At 39.6% G+C, this 25,337-nt stretch overlaps 1 protein-coding gene across 1 annotated transcript in view; it reads right to left on the bottom strand.

Annotated features, from left to right (window-relative positions):
* Positions 1–25,337, bottom strand: part of DNAH10 (dynein, axonemal, heavy chain 10) — a gene marked incomplete at its 5' end in the record, with an annotated part of 56,879 nt that overhangs the window by 3,873 nt on the left and 27,669 nt on the right. The window contains 32 exons of the mRNA XM_009584320.1: positions 57–228; positions 976–1,071; positions 1,448–1,657; positions 2,841–3,041; positions 3,866–4,049; positions 4,292–4,446; positions 5,208–5,362; positions 5,867–5,971; positions 6,393–6,666; positions 7,385–7,614; positions 7,980–8,259; positions 8,792–8,939; positions 9,555–9,776; positions 10,168–10,385; positions 11,271–11,407; positions 12,197–12,378; positions 13,244–13,418; positions 13,982–14,143; positions 14,792–14,989; positions 15,391–15,471; positions 16,277–16,480; positions 17,417–17,588; positions 18,239–18,427; positions 18,722–18,889; positions 19,995–20,088; positions 20,462–20,634; positions 21,311–21,571; positions 22,097–22,249; positions 22,657–22,802; positions 23,715–23,834; positions 24,313–24,529; positions 24,846–24,980. Coding sequence (XP_009582615.1) covers positions 57–228; positions 976–1,071; positions 1,448–1,657; positions 2,841–3,041; positions 3,866–4,049; positions 4,292–4,446; positions 5,208–5,362; positions 5,867–5,971; positions 6,393–6,666; positions 7,385–7,614; positions 7,980–8,259; positions 8,792–8,939; positions 9,555–9,776; positions 10,168–10,385; positions 11,271–11,407; positions 12,197–12,378; positions 13,244–13,418; positions 13,982–14,143; positions 14,792–14,989; positions 15,391–15,471; positions 16,277–16,480; positions 17,417–17,588; positions 18,239–18,427; positions 18,722–18,889; positions 19,995–20,088; positions 20,462–20,634; positions 21,311–21,571; positions 22,097–22,249; positions 22,657–22,802; positions 23,715–23,834; positions 24,313–24,529; positions 24,846–24,980 — 5,617 coding nt within the window. The remainder of the gene's footprint in view (positions 1–56; positions 229–975; positions 1,072–1,447; positions 1,658–2,840; positions 3,042–3,865; positions 4,050–4,291; positions 4,447–5,207; positions 5,363–5,866; positions 5,972–6,392; positions 6,667–7,384; positions 7,615–7,979; positions 8,260–8,791; positions 8,940–9,554; positions 9,777–10,167; positions 10,386–11,270; positions 11,408–12,196; positions 12,379–13,243; positions 13,419–13,981; positions 14,144–14,791; positions 14,990–15,390; positions 15,472–16,276; positions 16,481–17,416; positions 17,589–18,238; positions 18,428–18,721; positions 18,890–19,994; positions 20,089–20,461; positions 20,635–21,310; positions 21,572–22,096; positions 22,250–22,656; positions 22,803–23,714; positions 23,835–24,312; positions 24,530–24,845; positions 24,981–25,337) is intronic.

Here is a 25,337-nt window from a genome sequence, read left to right as displayed (position 1 = left end):
GTAAGTAGCCTTTTTTTTTTAATGCAAACTTATGTGGCAGGAAAAGCATTGCTTACCAACAAAGTCATCTTTTACAGTCCCTTGTGGAATTTTATAATCAACCTTGTTGTTTTTATAAAAATGAAACACTTGGAATGTGTCAAATATGAAATCACCAAGGTACTCATCCATATAGACGGTCAGAATGCGACGATCAAAGCTATCAATTGCGCGCCCACCATACATGACCTAGAAATTAGTTACATCAGTATTACTGGCTTCTGCGGCAGCAAATACAGTTAAAAAATCACTGAAAAGTCCAAAATACTCTTCACTTTTGCAGTAACTGCACAGTGTAACACTTAAGTGTCTCCCTTAAGGAATACCAAGTACATCTTCTCCAGCCCCCCCTCCAGGGGGAACAAGCAGGAAGTGTTTGGACCTAGTCTGGAGATAGCTGCTGTGGGACACTCCTAATAATCCATCGTGGTGATTTATGTGCAACGGTACCTTCCTTAGGCACCAGCTCACGCTCAGCTGTGATTAAGTGCTGCAAAATAACAGGTCGCTGTAGGATTTCATGTCACAGCAGCTCCACTGAACTGGCCGGCTACTACACAGCACGTATCACATACAGCATTGCAAGAGCTTTTGAAATCTGTTTGTACAGCTCTCACGTCAGTAATGCTCCACTGCACTAATAATACTGCAAAGTTGTGCTGTTCAGTATCTTTCACCAGAGGATCCCAAGGGCGCTCTCACTCAAAATTAATTAAGCACCGTAACTCCCCTGTTGTGCAGTTACACACAATGGCCCTATTTCATTGAGACAATGAGATTAAGTGACTTGCTCAGGGCTACACAGGAGTTTCCAGACTGCCCAGGAGAGACTCTCAGCCAGCTTTACTTGATGATACAGCCCATGCAGAGAGGAAGCTTCATTTATCTGGATTCTTTTACCATCAAGTGTTCCTTAGTGACACTGTAGGCACTCACCTCACCAATAAGATATTTGAGACTGCTCCAGGGGATTTTATCATCATTTTGTTGGAAAGCTTTTGTCAAGTATGTGTTAAGAATTTCCATGCAGACCTATAAAGGTGTTGGAACATGTGAGATAAGAAGATTCATAAATCGGCTATACATATCCATAGAATTTGTTTAATGTAGTTCTTGTTTGAAAACTAACAATCATTTATTTCTCAAATAATTAAAAAGTATAAATCCTCTTAAGAAAAGAAACCCATGAGAGAGGCAATATAAGCATGAAGGATTGGGAATCTGATTAATTTTTAGTGGCCAAAATTGACATTATAGAAGATCGGGAGTCTACATGAGTCCACAGCAGCAGAAAAAAAATGAGGCAAAATGTTATTGTGAGAAAGGATTAAAGCTGGATAGATTACATGTTTTCAAAAGTAATCTGAGCAACTCAAGAATATAAGAGCCCTTGTAATTATTTTCTTACCTGGAAATCAGATTCATTAAAATCATATGGTACATTCCAGCCAACCTTCCCAAACTTCCTTCTCTCCTGAACCACAGCATGGAAAAATGCCAAGACGTAGACTAAGGATTTAAAGGCAGGATGTGGGCACTGCTCTAAGGCTTCTTGGGGAATTTTGAAGTAGGTGGCTCTCATATTCAGTTTCAGACCATTAGGAGGTTCTGTCACAACCTATCAAAATAATTAGGGAAGCCATCAATTACTGGATAGCCTCAGGAAAATAAGCTGTAAATATATCATGCTCTTTAAGTAAGCTACACTATGCAAGCTTGAAAATTTTGAACAGCTTTCCAAATTCATATCAATACGGAATTTTTTCTTATGTAAAGACATGAAAAGGATCTTTTAAGTTTATCAAGGTACACACACATATATGTAAAGAGAAACTTGATATTATTTTAGAAATGGTCATGTTATTGGAAAGACATTAATATTTATCATACTTGAAGATCTCATTTACTGAAATATCAATACTTTACACATTTTGGTGTGTCCTACATAGCACCACAGTAAGATGGCTTAACAGTCTAATATGGCTTTACTGATGATCAAACTGAAGCAGAGCTGGCTTTTTCAAAGTGCTGTAAAAACTTTGTTCTCACTGCTCATGGCTAGACCTAGAAAGAGCATATTTGCAGTCTTTTAGAGATACATCCATGCTCACTTCTCCCCACTGCAGCGCTGAGCACTGCTGGAGGTGAATACTCCAGAGCTGTCATTGATACACTAGAGCACATATTGGGTGGATCCGTCATGCCACTGATTTCAAATCTGTGAAACAAAATAATTGTGTTTACAGGACTGGTTCACCACAACAGAAGTAAAGCAGCCATAGAAAAGAACATTAGGACAGCATCATGGCTTGTGCCTTCAAAATAATCAGCTCAGCTTGCTTGTGATAAATGCTGCAGCCTGAAGTAGCAGCTGGAAACCATTATCCTATTACAACGTCTGCTCCACTGGCACTATTGCCAGGCTAGACAGAGACCTCAGTTCTGCACTTCAGCATCAGGACTGACAGGACTATTTCTGTCTTTCCAGATATTCCTCACTTGTGGCTGCATTTGAATCTAAAGAGCATTTGTCACATCTCCAGGTTTACTCACAAACCTCTACTCTGAAATAACTGCTTCAGAAAAAAAACTGCTGAACAGCTTTCACCCAAAGGAAAAATCGCCATAAGATAAACAGGATGATGAAAAAAGGATTTGGCTTATAAAGACAAAAGGCTAGTACATACAGCCCAAGTCAACATGCTGCATTCAGGTCATGCTCCTCCCAAAGCCAGTCTGTTTTGCTGAGTAAGAGTGGCAGGACATGCCCTCCTGACTGGGGTTTCCCCACTGCACGGTACCTTTAAGGACTTCTGCAGTATTCCAATTGGGAAGCCCTCGGTCGGGTCAGTAGTCAGCCAGAGACGAAAGTCTGGGTGAGGCTTTGTCATTTTCTCCAGGGCCTTTTCCAGATTGATAAGCCACCTCACCAAAAGGTGACAGTTCTGCAACATTAGCCACTCTCCACGAACCACCACATTCTCCAGCATCTGCAAAGCAATCTTAAGAGAGGGAAAGAACTGTCTGTGAGTAACTCTCCATTTATCCTGTAAGCAAACTGACTCTGATGGGTTAGTGCAGTGGATTTCTTCCTGCTAGCAAGCACACTCAGCCTTTTAGTTAGTTTTAGTAGACTTACCAGAATGCTCCTTGCTGAGAACAGACCTTTTCCAATACCGCAAGAAGTTGCTCTGAGATGCTTTTTTTATTTCATTAATTCCTTTTGAAATTAAGTCACGCACAGCATTGAAATATTTCCAAACAGTACAGGAGTGTGCGTGGCCCAGAAGTGGGTGAAGATCAGAGCCTAGGAAGTGGTGGTCTAAATGAATCTAACAGGAGTTCTCCCACTGACTGAAATCACAGCAAATTCAGTCAGCTGCTAAGCTTTGGACATCCCTGCTTAAGGAAAGCCACAGGAAAGACAGAAAGAGCAGAGGATATCTTTTTGGTAACAAACGCTGTGACTTCCAATCAACTCCTGTCCATACACAGAGACACAGGCTCACTGATTAACCTTTGAAAGGCTGCAGAGTAACATCTTTTCAGCTCAACTGTTTTTTAACAGACAACAACATCATTTGGAATCTACCCTTACCCAAACCATAAAATCAGCCAATCAGCCAAATGCCCCCTTTCACAGGAAAGCATTATTCCCAGGCTGGCACATTGTGTGCTATGTCTGAACCACAAAGTGACTCCATTTTAAATGGAGTAGGCCTTTGGAGAGGAAATTTGAACAGGCCCACAACATTAGGAGCATGATTTGCAATTCACAGACTAACGTGCTGCACACAGCACGTCCCTACCCTCCCACCGAAGTTACCTTTTCTTGGCCTTGTCCCATGGCTAGGAATTTGAGTCTATCCCCTCCAAAGCCTGACCTCTCGGCCAGTTTCATGAGGTCACTCACAGGATCAGAGCCAGGACTTAAGATAAAAACAACCGGTGAGTAAGGACTGCTCTGCTCAAAGATAGCTTCAAAGCTGATCACGGGGGGTTGCACATACCTGGTAGGAAAAGAAGCACAATAAACTGCTAATTTGCACAAGCGCAGCCATCTTACGTAAAAGATGACTTTTACACAAACATCAAAGCTCATTGCAGACTGCACATGGAAATGATACAGAGACAAATCATGCTCTGTTGTTTAGGCAAATTACAAAATCATTTACATAGTTGATTACAACTCCAGTTCTGTGTTAAATACCTGAACAGTGTGATTCGGATTGGAAAGAAGAGAGTGACTTACTTCTCACCCATTGTCAGAGTAACATAGTCCATTACTGCCCGATATAGCCGGTCCACCCGGAAACACCGTAAAAGTAGGAGCTTCTGAAAGTCCGTGAGATTGTTCTGGTACTGCATGGGGAATGGCATTTGCTCCAGAGCATCTGTATCATACCACTGGCAAGAAAAGATGGGAGACAATGCAAATGGATCAAATGGCTCTATCAATGAAATTACTAGGAAAGCAGACAAAAGCAGTTTAATTAACGAGGGACCAAGAGACACAAGGAGAACAAAGTCAATCAGCTGCCAAGAAATATTAAAAGATTAAGTGAATGTAAAAAAATTCAACTTTTTCAGTATAAAGTATTCAAGTCCAGAAACACATTTGTACTTTCATTTTATGTCAAGTAATTCTCTTAAGATACAGAAAACAGCATCTCAAGCAAAAAGTATTAACAGATTGCTTACAGAAAGACTTCTTATAAAGCAAGAAGACATGGAATGAAACTAAAGGCAGAACAAAGGAAAGTCTGTGTTTGTAAGTGGCCTATAGAACTCACTGCCACAAGAAGATCAAAGTACAATTTAGCAGTAGAGAAATAACAGTGAAATGTTGGCTGTTGAAATCAACAGCAAAAATTCCACTGACTTCAACAGGGCAAATAACTCATCTAAGGCATTTGACTGGAAAACAAAAATCTACAGTATACCAGGGAAGATTTTTTGTTTGTTTGTTTTTTAAGTAATAAAAGCCCTAATTCTTCTGGAAATAAGCCAATCACTAACTGAGGTCAAGAAGAAAAGCAAGGCCTTGACAGAAAAAGCCAGTGGTGACATGCCTCCTGCCGAGTGCTATGGTACATTGCATCATACTTGAACATTTAATACCAGAAGAAAAACAAGGAGAGGGAACAGGATTGCAGAAAAGCACGTACATTTTTCCATACGTCTGGATTTTTTTCCACATCATCTGGAAGAGATTCAAATTTCTCAGGAAATAGTTCAGACAAGCGAATTAGGTCTTCCCAGCCTTGATCTGGAAGCCAAGCATACGGTTTCTTTCGTGCACTCTTCTCCAGGGAAATATTGCCTAGTCACATTCAGAAACCAGAGTGAATGTCCGTGTCATAAATTCTCCAATACATGACCACACATACAGTCCCACTGCACAGAAAAACCAATTGGAAATTTGTTTCTGGAAGCACTGTAAGATTAAACTGGTCTGCTGAAGAAAAGATGGCATTTTCACAAGTGCTTGCAAAAGCCGGAGTTGTATCTTTGCAACCATTTCTAAAATTATTTATACATAGTCAGAAGATAACTAAAGATTATTTTCTCAGGTAACAGTTAGCTAATGTGAGATTTGTCAACATCTGCAGAGAAAGATTAGCCTCGTCACTGTTTAACAAAGTGAAAAAAATAGAAATAGCAGAATCCACAATTTGTGTAAACCAACATAGTTCAGCTGTCTTCAGTGGTTTCTCTAGGTGCTAGCTCTTATAGAAACGCATATCTAGTCAAAAATCTATCTTTGAAAGATCTTTTAGCTATTGCTACATATAGCTATATATTTATATATAAATAATCACTTTACCTTTTAAAAAGAATTCAAGTTCTTCTTGTGGAACTCTGCCATCAGCTTGTTCTATCCTGACGGTCATATTAAAGGAGAATAGTAACTTGTGCTTCTCAAACAAGCCTACATTAAAAGGACAATATTTTCAAAAATCAGCTGCTAAACATGTGGAACTGGAGCAATCTTTAAATCCATATCCTGCACCTGGTCACCCCACAAAGATCAGGGTGATCAAAGATGGGGATTTGGATCAGGCTTACAAAGTCAAAGCAGCATCTGTAAGCTACATCCAGGGATGTGAGATCCATAGCTGCAATTTACCATTCGTAAAAGAATGGTATTAAGAAAAGCATTTCTTTAAAAGTTACATTGGTAACATGCATAGTTTCTTCAAAGAGAAATAGCAGGGAGTAAAGCGTAAACCAGGACCATCAGTGAATTCACTGTTTGGTAACGTGCCTCTTTAATGTACACCGACTGAAGGCATGGCTTGTATCAAGCATTTGCACAGCACAGTATCAGCCCATCACTAAATCGCACTAACCTGTGCAGCCATAGTTATAGGTGTTGAATGTCAATGTATCCATGATGGTTTTTAACCTCTTCAGAAGAATAGGACTGGGCATGGATTTCCGAAGAGAGAGTCCAAAAACCTCTAAGAAGGAAACCAGTGAGTACTGATACATGATGTTGACAAGTGCCATTTCGGACAAAACGGAGAATAAAATGGCCCCCCTCCTGGCAGCTGGTCTGTAGCCATCCCGAAGACGATCAATATCTACCGCTGTCTTCTCAGCCAGATTCAGTTTTTCAATCACCTAGCCATACATTGATTTTATAGACACGTAATTACTGCGCTGATCCATAGTATGTGCATTATATCACAACAAGCAGAGCTATTCAGTGCCTGCCTCTCTATGTTGACTGTATAGGGAGTCTGGGCAGGTAACGCTAAATAAGTAGTATGAATTGTAAAAATCAAAAGTTAGATAAAATTAATCCCATCCTGTATATTTATGAAAAGTAAAGATTTACACAGAATCATGGAAATAGTGTGGGAAAGGCCCTCTGGGGACCTTTAGTTCAACTTTCTGCCCAAAGCTGGACTATGACCACCACTCGATCAGGTCAGCTATGGCTTTGCCCAACTACAGCCTGAAAACCTCCAAGGATGGAGATTCTACATCCCCTCTGAGTAACAAATATTTTAAATTTTAATTTCAGATCTGATACAATACAAGACAAAGGTTGTTTCAGAGCTGAAGGAAATATATCATATATATCTAAAGCTCTTTGCTTTAGAACTGTAAACAACCATTACTTTGGTCCTGATAAGGACTTTCCTGAAGATAGGATTTGGTTCTCTGATGCAATAAAATACTACCCAATACTGAAAGATGCAACATACTCATGAGAAAACTCTCCATTTTCTTTCAAACTAATTCCTAGCTTCAAAGGTGAAAGATGAAGCACAATGAAAAAGGAAAGACGATGTGCTATTAGTAGCTATCCTTCCAAAAAGCCCAGAGCTGGTACCTCAGTAGCTTTGGATTTTGTCTCTTCCAAGGTTTGCACCAAGTCCAAGTTGTCCAACATGTTTCCTGTGGAAGACGTCAGTTCCCGAAGGAGAGAGTCTTCCAGATCTTTCAGCAAGTTTTTGTTGTCACTTGTTTCCTGGATGAGATGTTCTCTCTGTTCTTCCAATTCCCTTCTTTCAAAACCCGAAATGACGCTGAGCAACTGATCCTCTAGGCCCTTTAGTGTAACTACAGATACAACGCATGTACACAGCACACAGTCTCTTTTTAAACACAAGGAGAGCTTTTACACAACTTATTTCATCTCGATCATTTCATAAAACTACAGTGATGCAACAGAGTGACTTGGTTAATAACTCTATATCTTAATTCTACCAAAGCATCCTAACCTGAAAGATGCAAGGAGAGATATTCAGCTCAGTCTCAGATTAAAAGAGAGAAGTGAGAAGAATTTTCTATTAAATCAGATGCTAAGTATAAGGGAGACTATGAATTTTTTACAGTTTCATTGCTGTTTCAGACAAACACCCAGGCCCTAAACTTGCACTACAGCATAATCACTACTTTGTTACTAAATATACACTTTTGCTTACCTGTATAATTGATAACCATAGCTTTGCCAAACACAGAGGGAGAATACTTTGGGTTCGATAATTTGGTGTTCAGGTACAATCTAAAGTTACTGTCATAGTCAACCTCTTTGTCACCCAGGACAACGAATGTTCGCCCCTGTGCAACTTTGATATTCTTCTCTAAGACATTGTCTATCACAGGATCAATGTATTCATCGACACTATGCAACAAGAAAGGGTTTCCATGCTTTATGGCCAGTTCTAGTTGTTTAAGGAAATCTGAGTCATTAAAGGAAGCCATCTGCAAGAGAATAATGGGAAGATATGAAAAGAGAACTGATATGCAATTTGCTGAACATTATTATTTTACAGTAGTTGCCAGAACTAATGAAGTCTGCTCTTTGTTGCTTTTTGTCTTTCCTCTTACAGATGATATAAACTGCACTGGTACGAAACAGTAAAGGTGCTTATTTTTTTCTGATCAGTTGGGAATAATTTCCATTTGGAGAACTATTCTTCAAAATTCCAACTGCGCCTCTGACTGTGTTATTGTCCTACATGGAAGCTCCATCCTGAAGCTGAGATAAAACAAAAGCTATGCCAGCCTTTTGGTTACACTATTTCTGCATGTACCAAGGCTGGCCAAGATCCCAAACAAACCATCCGTCCCAAAGAATTGAAGGTCATGTGAACAGTGATATTCACTATCTATTCTAGAGATACATTAGTGAACACATTTGTCAGTACATAATTGGTTCCCCATTCAAGGAGACAGATATTTACGCAGCTTTTAAAACAACCAGTAAAGAGGTAAAACGATCGTTTATCTTTACCCTCAGGTTATTTTTTTCTTCTTTCTTCTTAATCCAATGTAATGCCTGTTGTTGTGGGTCAATACAAAGTGGGAAGCGGCTTGCATATGTTGTCAGGATGCCATTCTGGATAGAGAGCTCATCTGGAGGCAATCCTTGGGAAACCCACCTGGGAACGGAATGGATAAAAGACCAGGCTGGGACAAAAACTTGACGGGCGAGCAGCACATTTCATTTGTCAATAAAATTATGCAATTCACTGAGCACACTATTAGACACACAAGGAAACATATAGTGTATGTGATTGTGAGAATAGTGTCAAAACTCAGGCTGACTCATTGTCCGAGTCATTTGTAACTACACTATACAAAACACTGACTGTTGCATTTGGTGAGTAATCCTGTAGTAGTTGAAATATGGGCTACCTGGGCATGGGTTTAATTGCAAATTCTTTGAAGTCAATGAAAAGACTCCTGCTGGGCTTTGGGTTGAACACATTATAGATAACTCCTTAAAAAATCTCCTAAAAAAGTATTATATGTGTGTTCAGTGAATTCCCTGGAGTGTAAAGTACAATGGTTTGTTATAACAAATAGCCTCTGTTATCCAGAAGAAAAATAATTTATCTCCTTACCATCTTTGAGACATGAAAGTAAAACAGGCTCTCTCCATTATGGCTGTGTACCTCCACCCACAATGCCAATTCTATGCTACAGATTCAGATCCAGACTCTCACTTCACAATTTCACATTCAGTAGTCACTGGGTTTCTTGACTGGACATACCTGCTGACCTCCACCTCATCAGTCAGGAGGCTTTCTAACCTAAATGGTTGACTGAGAGGAATCTCTCGTGAGAGGATATCTTCTTGCCACACTTGATAGATCATTTCATTACGAAACTCCCAGATGAATGCTCCTTCATAGCTCAGAAAGGCAGCACAGAGTAGGCAGTCTCCAAGCAACTTCACCTTTCGTATTTCATAGTCCTCTAATTCCTTTGTCCACCTGATAGAATTATAAGGGAATCCTGGGTCAGTCTGTACCAGGGAGATGGGGTTTATGTGCAGAATTTCCAGCTGCTGCTACTTTAGATATAGGTTGAGACAGACCCTCAAATTTACAATCAGCTGTTCTTTCATTATTATGATGGCTACAGATATCGAACCTCCTTCTGAACCTTCTTCCTTTTAATCTGAGTTCACCTTTTTCTTCTGCACTAAAAATTGTTGTTATTATTCAAGAGCTAATGGATATTAGCTTAGAACAGATATTAGCTCTTCTCAGAAACAAACATCACAGGAAGTGACATTTCCAAAAATGTCTCAGTTCGATAGATTTTATCCCTGGCACATGACCTTCTGACATCAAAAATGTCCCTCTTTGAATCTAGACTTACCTCTTGTTCTCAGATCTCAAGCCAAAGATAAGCCTGTCAGCAGCATCTAATCTTCTCTGCATAATCTCTGCTTCCTCTTGTAACTGTTGATTTTCTTTTATTGCCTCTTGATATTTGTCCCCCAAAGCTCTAAGCTCATCCTGAATGGTAGCCAGCTCTGCCTTTATCTTTTCCAGTTCCCGCTTACTTGCGTAATAGTTCCGTTCTAGCCTAGCCACCTACATTACATTATAAAGGAAACAAAAGAGTATCAGAGGATTGGAGAGAAGTCTTAAGTTCTCAAATTTCTTTTGGCTATTTCATGTATTTCAAAGTGTCCTGGTAATAAACAGTGTAAGCCAAAATAACTGGCACTGTTTCTCACCCACCTCTCCCCATCCCAAACATATACATCATGGTCTGATACTGCAGTTCCAAAACAGATAAATCTCCTAGAGTTTTGTACCCACAAGGTATATTAAAGCATGTGAGCAGTCCTGCTGACATTGGAAGTCAGCAGGACTGTCATCCCGTGACAAAAGGGAAGGCTTGTCTGTTTAATAACAACAATATTAAGACCTCAAAAATAGTCAGACTCATCATCTCATGAATATACCTTCTCAGTAGTCAGCTGTATATAATAATCTTTTCTTGAAGAAAGTTTCCCAGCATCATCTGTTGGACATTAGATTTCCTTTGGTAATACAGCTAACTTTCCAGTCATTCTAAAAAAAGTTAATCGAAAGGTCTGTGCTTAAGGGACATGGATGTTGTGTACTACTGAGCTCTGCTCTGTCTCTGATGTGTTTTGAAGTCTCTTTTCAGTAGACAGCTATAAACTGTGTTTTTCTAACCATGTTAGATTACAAAATTCCAACTGAACACATTCCTCCCTTCTCCTTCAAGCACTGGTGCGGATGGGAACCCACATCCCAGCATCATGACACAACACACACAGTTGTTTATAACTGAGTACCTGCCTCACTCCTACTGCAACAGCTTTCCTAAACACCTCTTTTTAAGTACTTCAAATAGGAGAAATGGGCAGTCTATGAAATTGCTGAGTATTATTTTTCTCATCAGGATCATGCTTCATCCTCTTCTAAGTTTGAATCCACCTTTACCTTTTCTCTCTTCGGCTTTACTTCTTTAACTACATCACAGTAGCTCATCACTGCTTCAACAAACTTTAACATTCCCAGTCCTGCTTTGCTAACAAGTTCCATTTCACTGAAGGTAGTGTTAAGATTCTTTAACAGACCTAAATGGGCAAACAGAAAAATATTGCAAGTGAGTTGAATTACAGTGCAGAAATCCTCAGAGAAATAGCTTTCCCTATCAGCAATATCGAGCAATGCTGCGAGAGACAATATGAAACATTTGTCAGAATATTAAAGAGACTCTCACCTTAAGATGAAGCTACTGGGCCGTAATAATACAAGCACAATATTGCTAGTGATTTCTCAAGTTCTTTCTCCAAGAAGGGAGTGCATTCAGGAGTTGTTCATATGTTCACGTGTTCCTGAGCACACCTCAGGATCATGGTTTGTTTTCTCTGCAGCAGTCAGATGCAATTTTCTTCAAAGGACAAAATTCCCCTCTTAAAGGAACTACTCTGGATTACACCCTTGGGAGCATGTGCAAAGCTTGGCCCATAAGCTTTAGATATAGCTTATTTTCTTTCCACTCTGTATATATTGCATTTTAATTGTCACCACATGGATGAGGTCATAATGCTACTTTCCAAGTGGCTAAAAGCAGACAGCAGGCCTGCTCAGCTGTCTTGCTTGTTTCTTTCCTGTTCTAAACTGAAGTGTGTAAGACCCTAGCTGAGGTATAAACTGGATGCAACACATAGTAGAAGGTCTTTGAACTCTGAAAAATCCAGTAGCCCCAACAGTGCAACATCTGCAGCATTGCGGACAGTGCTGTCCCTTTGCACAAAGTGAATCCCACCCTCCCAAACAACACTGGAAGGATTGCCGCTGACGTGGCTAATCACATTAACGAGATCCTACGTTCATTCCAAGTATACAGATCAGTAATTTACCTCGGACAGATTTCACTTGGCTCTGAGAAATTCCATCAAAATCTATCTCCATCAGGGATCGCAGGAAATTTGCCTCAGACATCATTCCTTTGGCTGATTTCCAGCTTAATTCTTTGTAACCTCTCATTATAAGAACACATTCCAAAACAGCCTGCACCTGCTTAGGGGGTTTTGCAAAGGATCTAGAAAACAGATGAAGGAGACAGTGGAGGAGAAAAAGGAGGAGACAAAGCACATGATGCCAGACACAGGTACTTCCCGTTAAGAGAGTCATTGAAACACAACAAGCGCTAGTACATAAGACATCCTACACAAAGTGAAAAAGATAATCCAGGCCAGACAAGGAATTATTAACTAGTCAAAAGCTCAAAACCAATTCTTGTATTCAGACAATTTGATCAATGAAATACTAAAGGATTTCAACAATGGAAGGCCTAAAATCCTGAGCCATAATATTCTTCCCTAGGGCAGTGAAGCAGCTGTCCATTGGGAGAAGCAGTGCAGGAAGAGATATACTAGAGAAAGGAAACTAAACAAGTGTGGCAGGGAAGGGAGAGCCGTTGCTATTTTGGGGACAGCCAAGGACTGGATGTGCTTTTCTATCTATCCCCAAATAGAAGATGTATTACAAAAACACAGGGAGAAGTTAATTCAGCAGAGAAATACATTTTCATGCTATCAAAGCATCCCTGAAAAATAACTGGTATGTGTTCCTATTCACACTGAATAAAAACAGAGGAGGACTAAAGAGGTTTGGACAGCCACTGCTCAGGCAAAAACCATATCAGTTTCTAGTGCATCAGACACAGGGTAGAGAAATATGGGGAACACATCAAACAAAGGACTGGAAGAACAGGCTTGAGGGGAAGTCTTGGGCTAGGAATCAGGGAATTCTGTTGTGACCTCTGCACCCCAACAGCTCATGTCCTGACCTTCACCGATACACCATGCAGGTGAGAAAGGTGAGGCTAAGGCTCAAACCCTGCAGACGAGGGTCTCTCAATGAATTTCCAAGAGTTTATGCTACTGTACATCCAAATGAGTCACCTGATCTCAGTAACATCAGACTTGTCAAGCTTCTGAAGCTCCAGTTTGGCAGCTTCTAAAATAGGCATAACTTCAGCCAAAGCTGTCTCAGCAGCCGCCTTCTCCATAGCAATCATCTTATTCTGTTCCTGTATCTCCACAGCTTTTTCTTCAGCCAGTTTTTTCTTCTCCTCAGCTAGGATTTGTAAAGGCAGGGCCATAAATGGATTATTCAAATTTGTATACAGAACATATAGTAATACAGATTTGCTCTTGGCTGAAAATCAGAAATTACCATCAACTCAGTACCTTTTTGTTGCTAGCTTGCCAATGTTTACAGTTCCATCACCAGGTTAGGAACACTGTTAGTGTTCCACACAACTGCATACATAATCTCTTTTCCTCCCATGCTTCCCTTTGTTTTTCCTCTAATAGTAATTTTCTAAATCAGAAGGTCCCTTTCTTGCTAATGCCTCTTTCGCACGTTATGCCTTACACCTTGGAAAGGGAAGACAAGGGCAGGCAAACATAGTATTGAGTTGTGTGAAGTACTGTAGGCCAACTATATAGCAAACATGGCAATCCGGGCAAGATAGGGGACCTGCTCTTCTAGTATGACACTAGATCAGCAAAGATGGAACAAGAGGGTTACCTCTAGAAGCAGCTGGAGCTCTTAGAGGGTCTTCCAACCCAACACAACACAGACTATGGGAGCCTTGCTTAGCCTGTGGGACACTTCAGTAGTTGTAAATTACCTACCTACTTCTGTGTTTGCTGAAATCTCTTGTAACAAAGCCTCACAAGCAGCTGATTTTTCTGCTAGCGCAACCTTTTGCTCAGCAAGTTTCTTGTTCAGCTCAACGAGCTGTACACTAGCTTCCTTCAGTTTAACTAAGCCCCCATCCAGCCGTTTACATTGTGCTAGGTAGAAAAAAAGGGAGAAACGTTAGTGATTCATTGGTTGTGTACTATCACACAGCAATAGACAATCTCACAGAAGGTAAATATGCTTATAGGTGCACTTTGCAGCAAGGCAACCTCGGTTATGAAAGGAAAATGACTGAGAGATTTTTCCTTTTCTAAGCCTCCCATACAAGATTGTGTTAACATCACTTGGGCTACCACATAGTGGCCCTGGGCCACAACTTGCTTTCCATATTATACTGTTCATGTTTTATCCTCTTCACCTATTTCAGTGCCCACTGAAGTATGAATAAGAATTGCTGCTTGAGGAAGAATGTCAAACCTTGAGCTAGGCTGAGCTGGTATTAGATCTAATCAGACTCTTCCCCAAGCAGAGGAGTGTCTAGTTTGGAGATTCTGTCTCAGGTTCATGCACAAAAGAATTTGAGGAGAGCCCACTGATTGACAGACAGAGTCTGAATATTCACATGTGGCCAGGATATTGGTCCAATGTCAAAACCAGATGCCAGCACAGCATTTGAGATAGTACTGATAAAATTATTTTTGCATAATGTGGGTAATATGTGGGATTCTCACCAAAATTTTTTTCTTTTTAAAATATTTAAGTCACTTATTAAAGAGTAGAAAACATCTACACAGTCTTACCTAAAATGAACTTGTTTTTCTCCTCCAGCAATTTTGAATAAGTATGGATAAAATCAAGGTAATTCTTTGGTGTGACATAGTTGCTACGTCTCAGTTTCTGCAGAAACCTCTTGCTGAAATCCCCTACAGATTCATGCACCATGACTATGTGCTCAATCACTGACTTGGAGCTCTCTGATGGGATGCGTGTGCTATTTCCTAAAATTGGGCAGAAGAAATAAAAAATTTCAAAAGTTTTGTTGAGGTTTTTTTAAGAGTCTGCCAATTACTGTCTTTCTCATGTACATCTAAGCCAAGCACAAAAAAAGTCTTTTGTGAGGCAAAAAGCAAGATCAAGGCAGAGTCAGAAGAGAACCTGGGCCTCCTGGTAGGCAGGCCACATTGTCTGCAGAATTGGGAACTTGAATTTTAGCAATTTTTTACATCTATTTGAGTAAGAAACATCCGTCCAAAAACATTTTTTCACTGGGATTTTATATTACCCATTTAGACTCAGGGTAACAAACACAATGGGAAATCAAATTATGAAATCTACAATAACTGCAAAGTAAAGAATATATTTCTTAGGCTATCCCAAGGGTTAATGGGTTAAAACATACCGACAAAAGATTCTGCAACTGCATACAAGGCCTGGCGGGGCCAGGGCAAGAACCAGTCAATACCAGTGTTGTTGACAAGACCTTAAAATAAAAGGATACCGTTATCTGAAAAATTTCTTTGTAAAACTAGACCCTAATCTGCCAGGCAGTCCCATGCTTAACTTTATTTGCATCAAGAATCTGCAGGATCTGTCTTATTTGACTCCTGCTTAGCAACAATATTTACCACAAAGTCAATACTTCCATTTTGATAGTAAACAATCAACTTTACACTTGTGTCCTGCTAACCCCATTGTACTATTCTTTAAGCTGTACCATTCTACAGGATGCAGTCAAGAGCTGCAACAAGGTATTTTAATGCCTGGGCTAGGATTCCTATCCATACCCATCTTTCACATGTCTCTTCAGTCTCCCAGGACTCCTTTCAGCCACCTGCTGAAGCGCAGCATCCACCAGGGTCAGGTGTTTTTTCTCTCAGTGAGTGTCCCTCTCACCATGCCCTTTTTTTGGCTTCGGATACAAAAATGTTTCTCTTACCACCGTCCTAGTTTCATAATGATTTAATACCATGCATTCTTCTGTAAACTACAGAAGAGAGGCTGCAGACATAGGCTGTATATTTCCAGTTCAATGAGGATGACCAATTGATTTCTAGCTGTTCAGCTGGAAGATGATCTGGTAAATGCTAATCAATAATACTCGCTAATCAATAATGATATGTGGTAATTAACTGGAAAAAAAATCATGCACTACAAATCCTTAATCATGAAACCTGCTCTACTTAGCTTTAGCTGCCAGACATCTCTGAGTGTCCATTGGAGATTTTCTCTTGCCTGCAAACCTGTGTTTCACAGGGAGCGGACTAAGCCGGGTGTACAATTGATACCTGGGAAATTTCTGCACCACGTTCTCAGACTGTCCCCAACTGGGGACATTCCCAGGACAATATGAAGGTTGCTTGCACATTTGTTTACAAAATATTGCCAGACACTCTCTTTAGCAGGGTTCATGCCAGCTTTAGTAGCTTCATCTCCAATCTGACTTAATATGGTGTCTTTTTCATCATCTGGAAAAAGGGCTGGCACCATTCCTGTAACATAAGGACAGAAAAAAGCTAGTGAGAACAACCAGTAAGAGAAAACCATATGGCTGGGGCTAGGGCAGATGAGAAACCAGAGTCACAAATTTTAAACCTAAATCTGCAAAAATTATTCTGGGTAGTTTTGAATTAACCTATTAATCTCTACGCTTCTCCTCCTTCCCCCAGCCCCCATGGAAAATAGAGAGGCAGTACTTAGGATGATGCAAGGGGATTTAGAGAAATAATTAATTCATTTTTGTTTGGGCTTCAACAACATATACAAAATGTCACAAGAACATAAAGTGTTTTTAACTCTGCAAAGAAAATCTTCATTAGTGTCTACAAACAATCAGTTCCTATTTTCATTCTCTCAATCACGTGGCAAATATTGCATAAGTTACCTAGTGACAGACATAAGCAGACCAGGAACAGGGAAAACTAGAGCAATGAAAGGGATAAGATTTAACACATCTGTTTTCAAATCAGACTGTGTAGGAACTTCTATAGGGAGGGTGGTCACACAGTGCCAGCTGCTGCTCATTTTCAGCTGCTGCATACACTAAAAGATACTAAACTACATTTTAGGACATATATATATAAGCAGCTGCTGCAGTTCAGGTGAATGCTATTCAAAAGCCAATGGGACAAAAGGTGGGTTTGTGGCCAAATGCAGCTGAAGTTATAACTCGGTCTTGGAAGAAATCTGAGACTCCTGCAACATCATGATCAGCATGAATTAACCCTATAGCCTTCCCAGACACATATAAATGCTATAAGAAGATGCCAAAAAGCCATTATTAAGGCCAAGATCATTTCAGGTAGTACTGAAAAGTGTAACTAACTAAAGCAGCAGAGTGAAACAGTAATAGCTGGATCAAGGGTACATTCGAGATTATGAGTCACAAGTAGATACTGAACAGGAGTAATTGAGGCTGCCTGTGCTACCTGAAGTTAACATGTTGTTGATGAGTTCCAGGAAACTCTCTTCTGCTACATGGGCATCTGTAAACAAGAAGACCATTGACTTGTTCTCAATACCCAGCTTCTGGTACAAATTTTTCAAATCTTCTCGGAAATTATTTTCTCCATATCCTCGACTCAAGATGATCTCAAATACCTAAGGATGCAAACATATACTGAGAAGACACAGAGGGACCCAAGACATGATGGTAACTCTGAATTTCAATTAGACTGGATCAAGGATTTTGGTTTGGCCCCTATCATCAGTAAATGTGTAAGTATCAAAAAGTTAGGTACTACATTCTTTTTAAAAATTACATTTGTACAACCCTGCAGGATTGCATTTTCAAAGTTGCTTTGTGTTCATCCTCCTTTTTTGTTCTTCCCTTCCAAGCCTCTGTAAGAGACTGAAAGTACCTCTGAGAGAGGAACATTTCCTATCTGAAATATTACAGTATCAATCACAACAAGGTGCCTCAAGCAGCACTGGACTGCTGCTGTAATACAGATAAGTAACAAAAGCAGTAGTTAGGAACTACTAGTTGTTTGCCAACAAACCCGTCCTTGTTTTCTGTCCCCAGTGCCAAAACCCAGATTCAGGCACTGACAGCTTCCTGCCCAGATTGCCCACAATCATCGTCTTAGACCTCCTGGCAATCACCTCACCCTGGTTTTCTCTCCACAGGGAAGAGATGCCAGCCTGATTTTATCTTGACTGACTGACTTCCCTCCCCCTGGCCAATTTAATCCTGATCACAATATTGCTTTTCTTGTCTTCTTTCACTGCAAAGATGCAGGGTCACTAACCTCACATCCAGCTGTATAGGCAGCCAGTCTCGTTAGAGACTGCTTTCCTGAGCCTCCCACTCCTATGAGCAGGGCATGCCCATGATCCATCCGTATGATGCGATGTACATGGATTAAGTGCTCCAAAGCATCATCAAAAAGAACCAGATTCATTTTAATATTAAATTCATTATATTCCTCCAAAATCTCCTGCAGAGAAAGGTGGACAGAATGTTTCTAGGAGACCAATGAAACAATTAATAACGTTAATAAAAAAACAACCCATTTAGCAGCATTATTCCTTTCCCCTTCCTCAGGGAAAATAAACTATTGGAAAACACTGCCAATTCTGTAGTTGATCCTCAATTTTCGTTACTGCAGACCCCAAACGGGTAGCGGTGCACATAAAATTCTATGTGCACACAGAAAGAGAACAGATTTCCTACAGTTTGAGGCAAGCTCCTGTCCATTCCTCAGGCACAGTTCCAAGCTGATGCACACTACCTGAAAGAGAGCTTTTGCTGCATCGTAGTCTTGGATATCTTCATAAATACGAGGTTCTCCTTCACTCAGTGCCATTCTGAAATCTCCAAAAAGAATAGGATCCCTCATGGCCTGCTCCAAGTCATCTCTGAAATTCTCTTCAATCAGGTTTTTTATATGACCTTGTACCTTCAAGGATATGAAATGAGTCAGGCAACACAGCAAAGCAGATGATTCTGAATCCAGTAACACTTAGAAGGGTCATGATGCAGATTCTTGCTCAAATACTGACTGATTTCAAGGGGATATTTATGTCACTAGAAGATCCAAAGACCACAGCCTCCTATTGTGTTCTATGTACGATCTAAAATGATCCAATAGGTATTGTGTTCTATGTACGATCTAAAATGATCTAATAGGCAGTTCAAGAACCATTCAAGCCAATGGACTGCAGAAGTTTAAGACAGAAAAGTATAAGCCTGTTAAAAAAAAAACCTTCTCATATATTGGTGTAAATATTATATTAACAAACCTTCCTTCTCAGCATTCATAGTTGTCTCACTACCAAGGTTTCTCGTAAATCTTGTAAGTCTGAATGAATGTACAAATACAGAACAGTTGCGATGTAACTATTCTGAGTTGCGAAAATTGAGCTGGAAATGTATTTTTGTATGTTAGAGGAGGAAGTTTTAAGCAGAAAAAACTGAAGCCATCTTAATCTACCTCTTTTCATCTACGCAAGTTGCTTCACAAGTTGCTTATATGTAAGTAAACTTTAACCCAATTCCTCCCCTAATTCTCAAGATATAAAACTGGCATAATTCTCTCTTGTGTTTAAGATATAATTTGGAGCATTTTCCAGTTTGCATAACAGCCCAAACTGAATCCATTGTTCAAGGTCTCGGCTCTTACCCTTCTTTTTCCGACTTGACTGTATAGTCACATTCTGATACAATCCCTCCTAAAGGAAAATACTGACTTGAAGTGATTTCCTGAGTTTTCCCCTGCACTGCTCTCACACTTTGTCACCTGTGCCACTGCTAACCAATTTTCCTGGACAGGCAAACCAGGTGACATTTTCCATTCCTTCAGCAGATCTGCTCACTTAGTCTGCCACAGTCACTTTATTTTAGAAAAGAAAACTCCATGGGCCATGTTTTAAATTAGTGGAGCAATTAGACAAGCCTGCAGTCTGACTGCAAGACCTGAGTGCAACAGTTGGTAATGTTGCTGTTGCAAATTAGTTGCCATAGTAATAGTCAGTGACTACTAAAAATTGAAAGAAATTACTCACCAATGCTTTGTCTGCTTCATTAATCAGCCTGTCATGGAAAACCCTCAGGCACTCATTTCTCCAAACTCTCACCATCTGGGTCACTGTTTGAAACCTGAATTAACATCGAAATATCAGACTGCACCAAATGAGCTGACATGGTTCCTAAGGCCATATGGTTAATAACACTGACCGAATTCTAGATTGATTTTTTTTACTCTTTTTGGGTTTGTTCTTTTCGTAATAACTAATTTGCTTGCATTTTTACCTCTGGATATCTTATTTAAGAAAGACTAATGCATCAGTGTTTGTCATCAAGAGTAAGATCACAATTTAGGATGTTCCTGAACATTTTCTCATTGTGGTAAAGGTTTAATGAAAAGTGACCAAATGTGACTGATTTCGTGTACCAAATTACCTCACCTTCACCCAGATTCATCCAATATAAATAGGTGTAGGACCACTGAAGACAATTTTTCTATTCTTACCTTTCTGGAGTTGTAAGAAGTAGTCCATTATAGACCCTGGAAAGATCCCGCAGGTTAAAAATGTAATGAAATTTGGAAGGAGTAGGGGGTAGGTCACAAATAATCATTTTATAAAGCTCCAAAGTACACACAGTAATCTTGTCAGAGATGGTTGATATAGACTCATTAAACATCTGCAAACATGAGAAAGAAGAGGTGTTTTCATGAGACTGCCCAGAGAGAACTCAATGCTATTAAACATATTCTGCTTTCCAGCTTTTAAACCTGCTTGGTATATTTCAAATAACTGAGGGCAAACATTTTCAGAAATTCATATTCCTCTGTAATATGAATATTCTGCAGTTAAATGTTTTGGGCAGGCCCCATCTTCACTCCCGAGCTTGCACAGTGCTGAAGATAACATCAAACTCCATGACTGGAATTTCCACAGCACTTCTATAGCAGAAAAAATAAACTGCTCTTTTCTTACATGATGTTGCAAGTTACTTGCTAGTAATGAAGTCTACTGCATTATCTTAAATTTTTCACTGTCATTCAGGAAAGAGTTTGCTGACCTTTGTGTATTTGGTTACAGGAACCATGACCAAATTGTTCACAGGTTTCAACCTATGAAAAGCACCAGGTTTACAAATTATCTGCTGACTTGAATGTTTACATATTACTCAAGAATTCATCAAAACAATGTAAACCCATTGAGAAAGAGAAGAGGAAGGGAAAGATTTGCATGAGGTTCTAAATACAAGAAAGCCTGATAACAGAAGATTTCAGGTCTTGCGATAACACAGAAATAAATGTCTATTTAAAAATAGTAAACCTGTTGAGCAATCCTTTAAAAAACAGTGAAATTACCGCAGTGTGGCCTTTCAGGATGGAGGCGTAGATCAAATTCAGTGATTGCTCAGAAGGAAAAGGTATGTTAAAAACACTGAAGAGCGAGATGAATCGAGGGTCAACTTCGTTCCGACCTCCTCCAGCTTTCCCCATGGCAGCAATAAACCCCAGGTCTCGAAGAAGTTTACAGTTCATCTCCTTACCACGGTCGTACAAGAAACCTTTTCCTAGCAGCAGCTTCAACAGGGCAATGGGTTGCTGTGTGCCATACTCATCAACCTTTGTAATACAAAAGAGTCAAGATATTTAGAGTGCAGTACATCAGCATGCCAGTTACTGCTATAAATGCGGAAATATCGTGCTCCATACTCAGGAGAACATTACAAGGACTAAGCTCTAGCACTGATAGTGAACATTCATTTCAACGTCTCCTACAGGAAAAGTGCCTCTTCTCTGAGATAAACTAAATGCACACATACTCTTTTGCCCTATTTGTAAAGGGGAAGGGATGGTTTCTACAATACACAACCTGCAGCCAATATTAGGTCACAGAGATATGATTTTAATGGCATAAAGAAATGACCCAACAGGATCTCTCTTACATATAGGACAAATATTGTAACAGACAGGAACACCCCCTACTGCACACAAATCGAAGTCTTCTGAAGATCCTAAGCCAAAATCCAGTTATACACTTACCATGAGTGTCCTTGACTTGAGATTCGTTGGATATGTGTATGAAGGGACCACGTCAGTGCCAACCCAAATGTTTCTATACTACCTCACAAACTATTGGCAGCTTACCCTTGGCATATTCATATCATCCATGAAAACAATGAGACGTTTTCCCATAGGAGGGCCATAAGTGTCTTTAGTTCGTTTCTCTACATTTGTCTCTAGGTTTCTCTGAATGTCCATTGATGTTGTACGAGAAGAGAAGTTAATTACTAGCAACAGCTGCAAAGGGGAGGAAATGGATAAGAATGGATTTTTACCTGTTCTTTTTTTTAACTAGAGCATTCAAAAAATATTCTTTATATTAGACTGTCAGACATACAGGAAACACTTCTCTGGTCCATTTATTCACTTGAATTACAGATGACAAAGAAAGGTAATCTCATTCTTAGCACTTCAGTAGTATATATTTACTTTATAAATTCAATCTGTACATGGTAGAACAGAACAAAACATCTTTGATCCTGAAAGATTCTCAAATCATTCACACACTTTGGGTCTGAGCTTGCAGTCACGTTACCAAAGTCAATATTGCTACCCACAGACTGAGGGTTCACAATGCAAATTTAACACAAGGACAAAGAATGAAAATGCATCTTTATAAACAAGGCAAAATGCCTCATACATACATTAAGGTCTTTGTTCAGATTGTTTAGGAAGTTTTGTGTAGTTGCTGTTTTAGATGTACCCGATTCACCTACAAGAACAACTGGGCGTTTTATTTTTACCATCTGTTCTAGTAACCAAGTAGTGCGTGTTGTATCCACTGTAGGCACTGAAAAAGATCATGAATATGATAGCAGGTTAAATTAAAATGCAGTACAGCTGGGGGATTTATATTTATAGAATAGTGCTGGATCAGACTCTCAAGGTATTAACATGCAGTTGCACAAAGACATAATCTGAAATATCAACTCACTAACAATGTTGAAAGAAAATTTTAATTGCTCAACCATCTCTTTTCAGCTTTTATCATTGGGATCTTTTCTCCTATAGATATATTAAAAAAGAAATTATCCTCCATATAGGAGGGTCATGGACAGGTTAAGCTCCATTTAATCCCTATTTCAAGGATATAATCAGGATTTATTTGGATCATAAACATTTTCCCAGAATTCTAGAGAGATGAATTTTGTTCTATGTGAATAGCCTGCCATTAGGAGCAACTTCAGAGATCATATAATTATCTCTGTGTCAGTGAAGCTAACCTGTGCTTGCTGAAGTATTACTATAAAGTAACCTGCATTAATTTGTCCTTAACTATGAAAAGCACTTGTCACCAGTGCTTGAAGTAACAACTAATAATAGCCTTAAGAATGTAATTTTTATCTACCAACCACAGAGCTGATATTTTTCCTACAGTTTCTGGTAGAGCAGACTGTGACTCTTCTGCTACCCTGGCTTGTAAAAGGCATTGTTAGCTCCTAATACGCTTTATTAACTGAAACAAGCTTTTCATCCTTTCCTCATTTCTTTATTACACAGTGCTGTAAATATCAACTCTATTCCTGCTACACTACTATGACAAGAACATTAAAGAAATTGATTTGTGCCATCACAAGGAACTGAACCTGAGTAGATGACCTTCGGTACAGAAAGAGGATGTCTCATGTTAAGTGCCATGCACTCAGTGGTGGCACATTATAAATTAAAGCCATATCATCACTATATTTTACCTTACACTCACCTAGAATGTCACGAAATTTCACTTGAGGCTTATGAATATATTCAGGAACAAGTTTCATCCAAGGTACCCACTTTTTTTGAAATCCATCAAAATGAAAGTCATACAAAGTTGGCAGCTGACCTGCAAACCATTAAGCAACTGGAAGTTTTCTAGGACACTGAAATACTTCATAAGAAAATAATCTGATTGAGATGAAAGTGAAGGGCAAGATTTTGGACCGAGTTGGGCAACACTGTGTTCTGTTTACTTGTCATTTAAGCCAGTAAGATATCAACCAAAATTCTCCTAGTCCAGCACTTGGATCATACTATTGATTTTTAAGCACCTTCCACTGGCTTTCCTTTCCCATTTTATTTTTCCTTTCACTGTTTATCTCTTCAGCTTTGCATAGAAAAGTACTGTTCTGTAAGGACAGACCAGTAGCTGAGAGTCATCTAGCATCAGTACCTCTACGTGGTTTTCAGTGATAGTCCTTCAGAGAGCATATTTTGCAACAAGGATAGCTAGCTGGAAGGAAGAATGATGTTCTGCCTTCATGGAAACTAACACTTTTCTAATATAATCAACGGATTCAGACTAAGTTATGACAAAATCCTACCTGGCAGCTCCCCTGGCTTAGCCAGGATGTTGTCATCATGAACAGTAGACATGCAGGAAATACGTTTAACGTTTTCATCAAATTTAATTCTCCCAGCATCAAGAAGAGCAGCACCTAAGGAGGAATACAAAGCTTCCAAGAAAAAACACTCCAGAACATCAGGATCATCAGGCTGTACCACAACTAGAGCTTCCAGCATCATAGTCAACTGCACCACCTGTTATAAAACAAGACAAAACTGTAAATACAATTGTCATTTGCATGCATGAAAACTCTTAATATGTTTTCAGCTATTTGAGTGTTTGCTGATCTTCTGTCCTTACAGGTGTATCTACTGATATGAGTATTAATGACAGCAGAAGAGCATTGTTAGGAACTGACTGTTTCTTTTACCTCTTGGTGCTCATCATTAGCAAACTGACATTTCAGCATGGACTCCACTCCTGTGCTTCCTTTGGGAGGTTTTTACTCTCTCCATCATTCCATTGCTCTTTTTAGACAAACTTTTTCAACCTTTATTCTTTATTCCTTACCATATTTAAATCTGTTTGAGGAACAATGGTCTTCAGCCTTTCTCCATGTCTGCCATCCACAATTCCCTCTACAATCATATCAATAAGGTAGGGCACGTATTTTTGAAAGAGACGATCCAATTCAATTCTCTCTTGCTGAGGAATGAAAAGGACAATAATTCAGCACACAGAAACCTGGAAAGCTAATTTTTGACAGCAGAGCTTCCCATCAATACCTGGCTGACCAAGTACGATTGTTCTTGCAGGAATCGCTTCTACCAAAGACAGAGTACAGTCAGATGAAGAAATGTGACACTGTTGTATGGACCAGGTTTTCAGCAAGTGAGGGTCTGCATTCATCAGGTGCTAGCAACTAAGTTGTCTTACTTCAGCTCCCTGTGGACTTGAGTTTTTAATCTAAACGTAAGAAACAAGGACCTAAGCAATCCCACTGTTAACTCTTTGGAGATCAGGTAAAGTGATTTCTTGGTTCTTCACTTCTCAGAAACAACC

The sequence above is a fragment of the Fulmarus glacialis genome, unplaced genomic scaffold (assembly GCF_000690835.1).
Source record: "Fulmarus glacialis isolate BGI_N327 unplaced genomic scaffold, ASM69083v1 scaffold15550, whole genome shotgun sequence".
In the NCBI taxonomy this organism is placed as follows: domain Eukaryota; kingdom Metazoa; phylum Chordata; class Aves; order Procellariiformes; family Procellariidae; genus Fulmarus; species Fulmarus glacialis.
The sequence above is the reverse complement of the archived record's forward strand: the minus strand, read 5'-3'. Positions and strand labels throughout refer to the sequence as shown.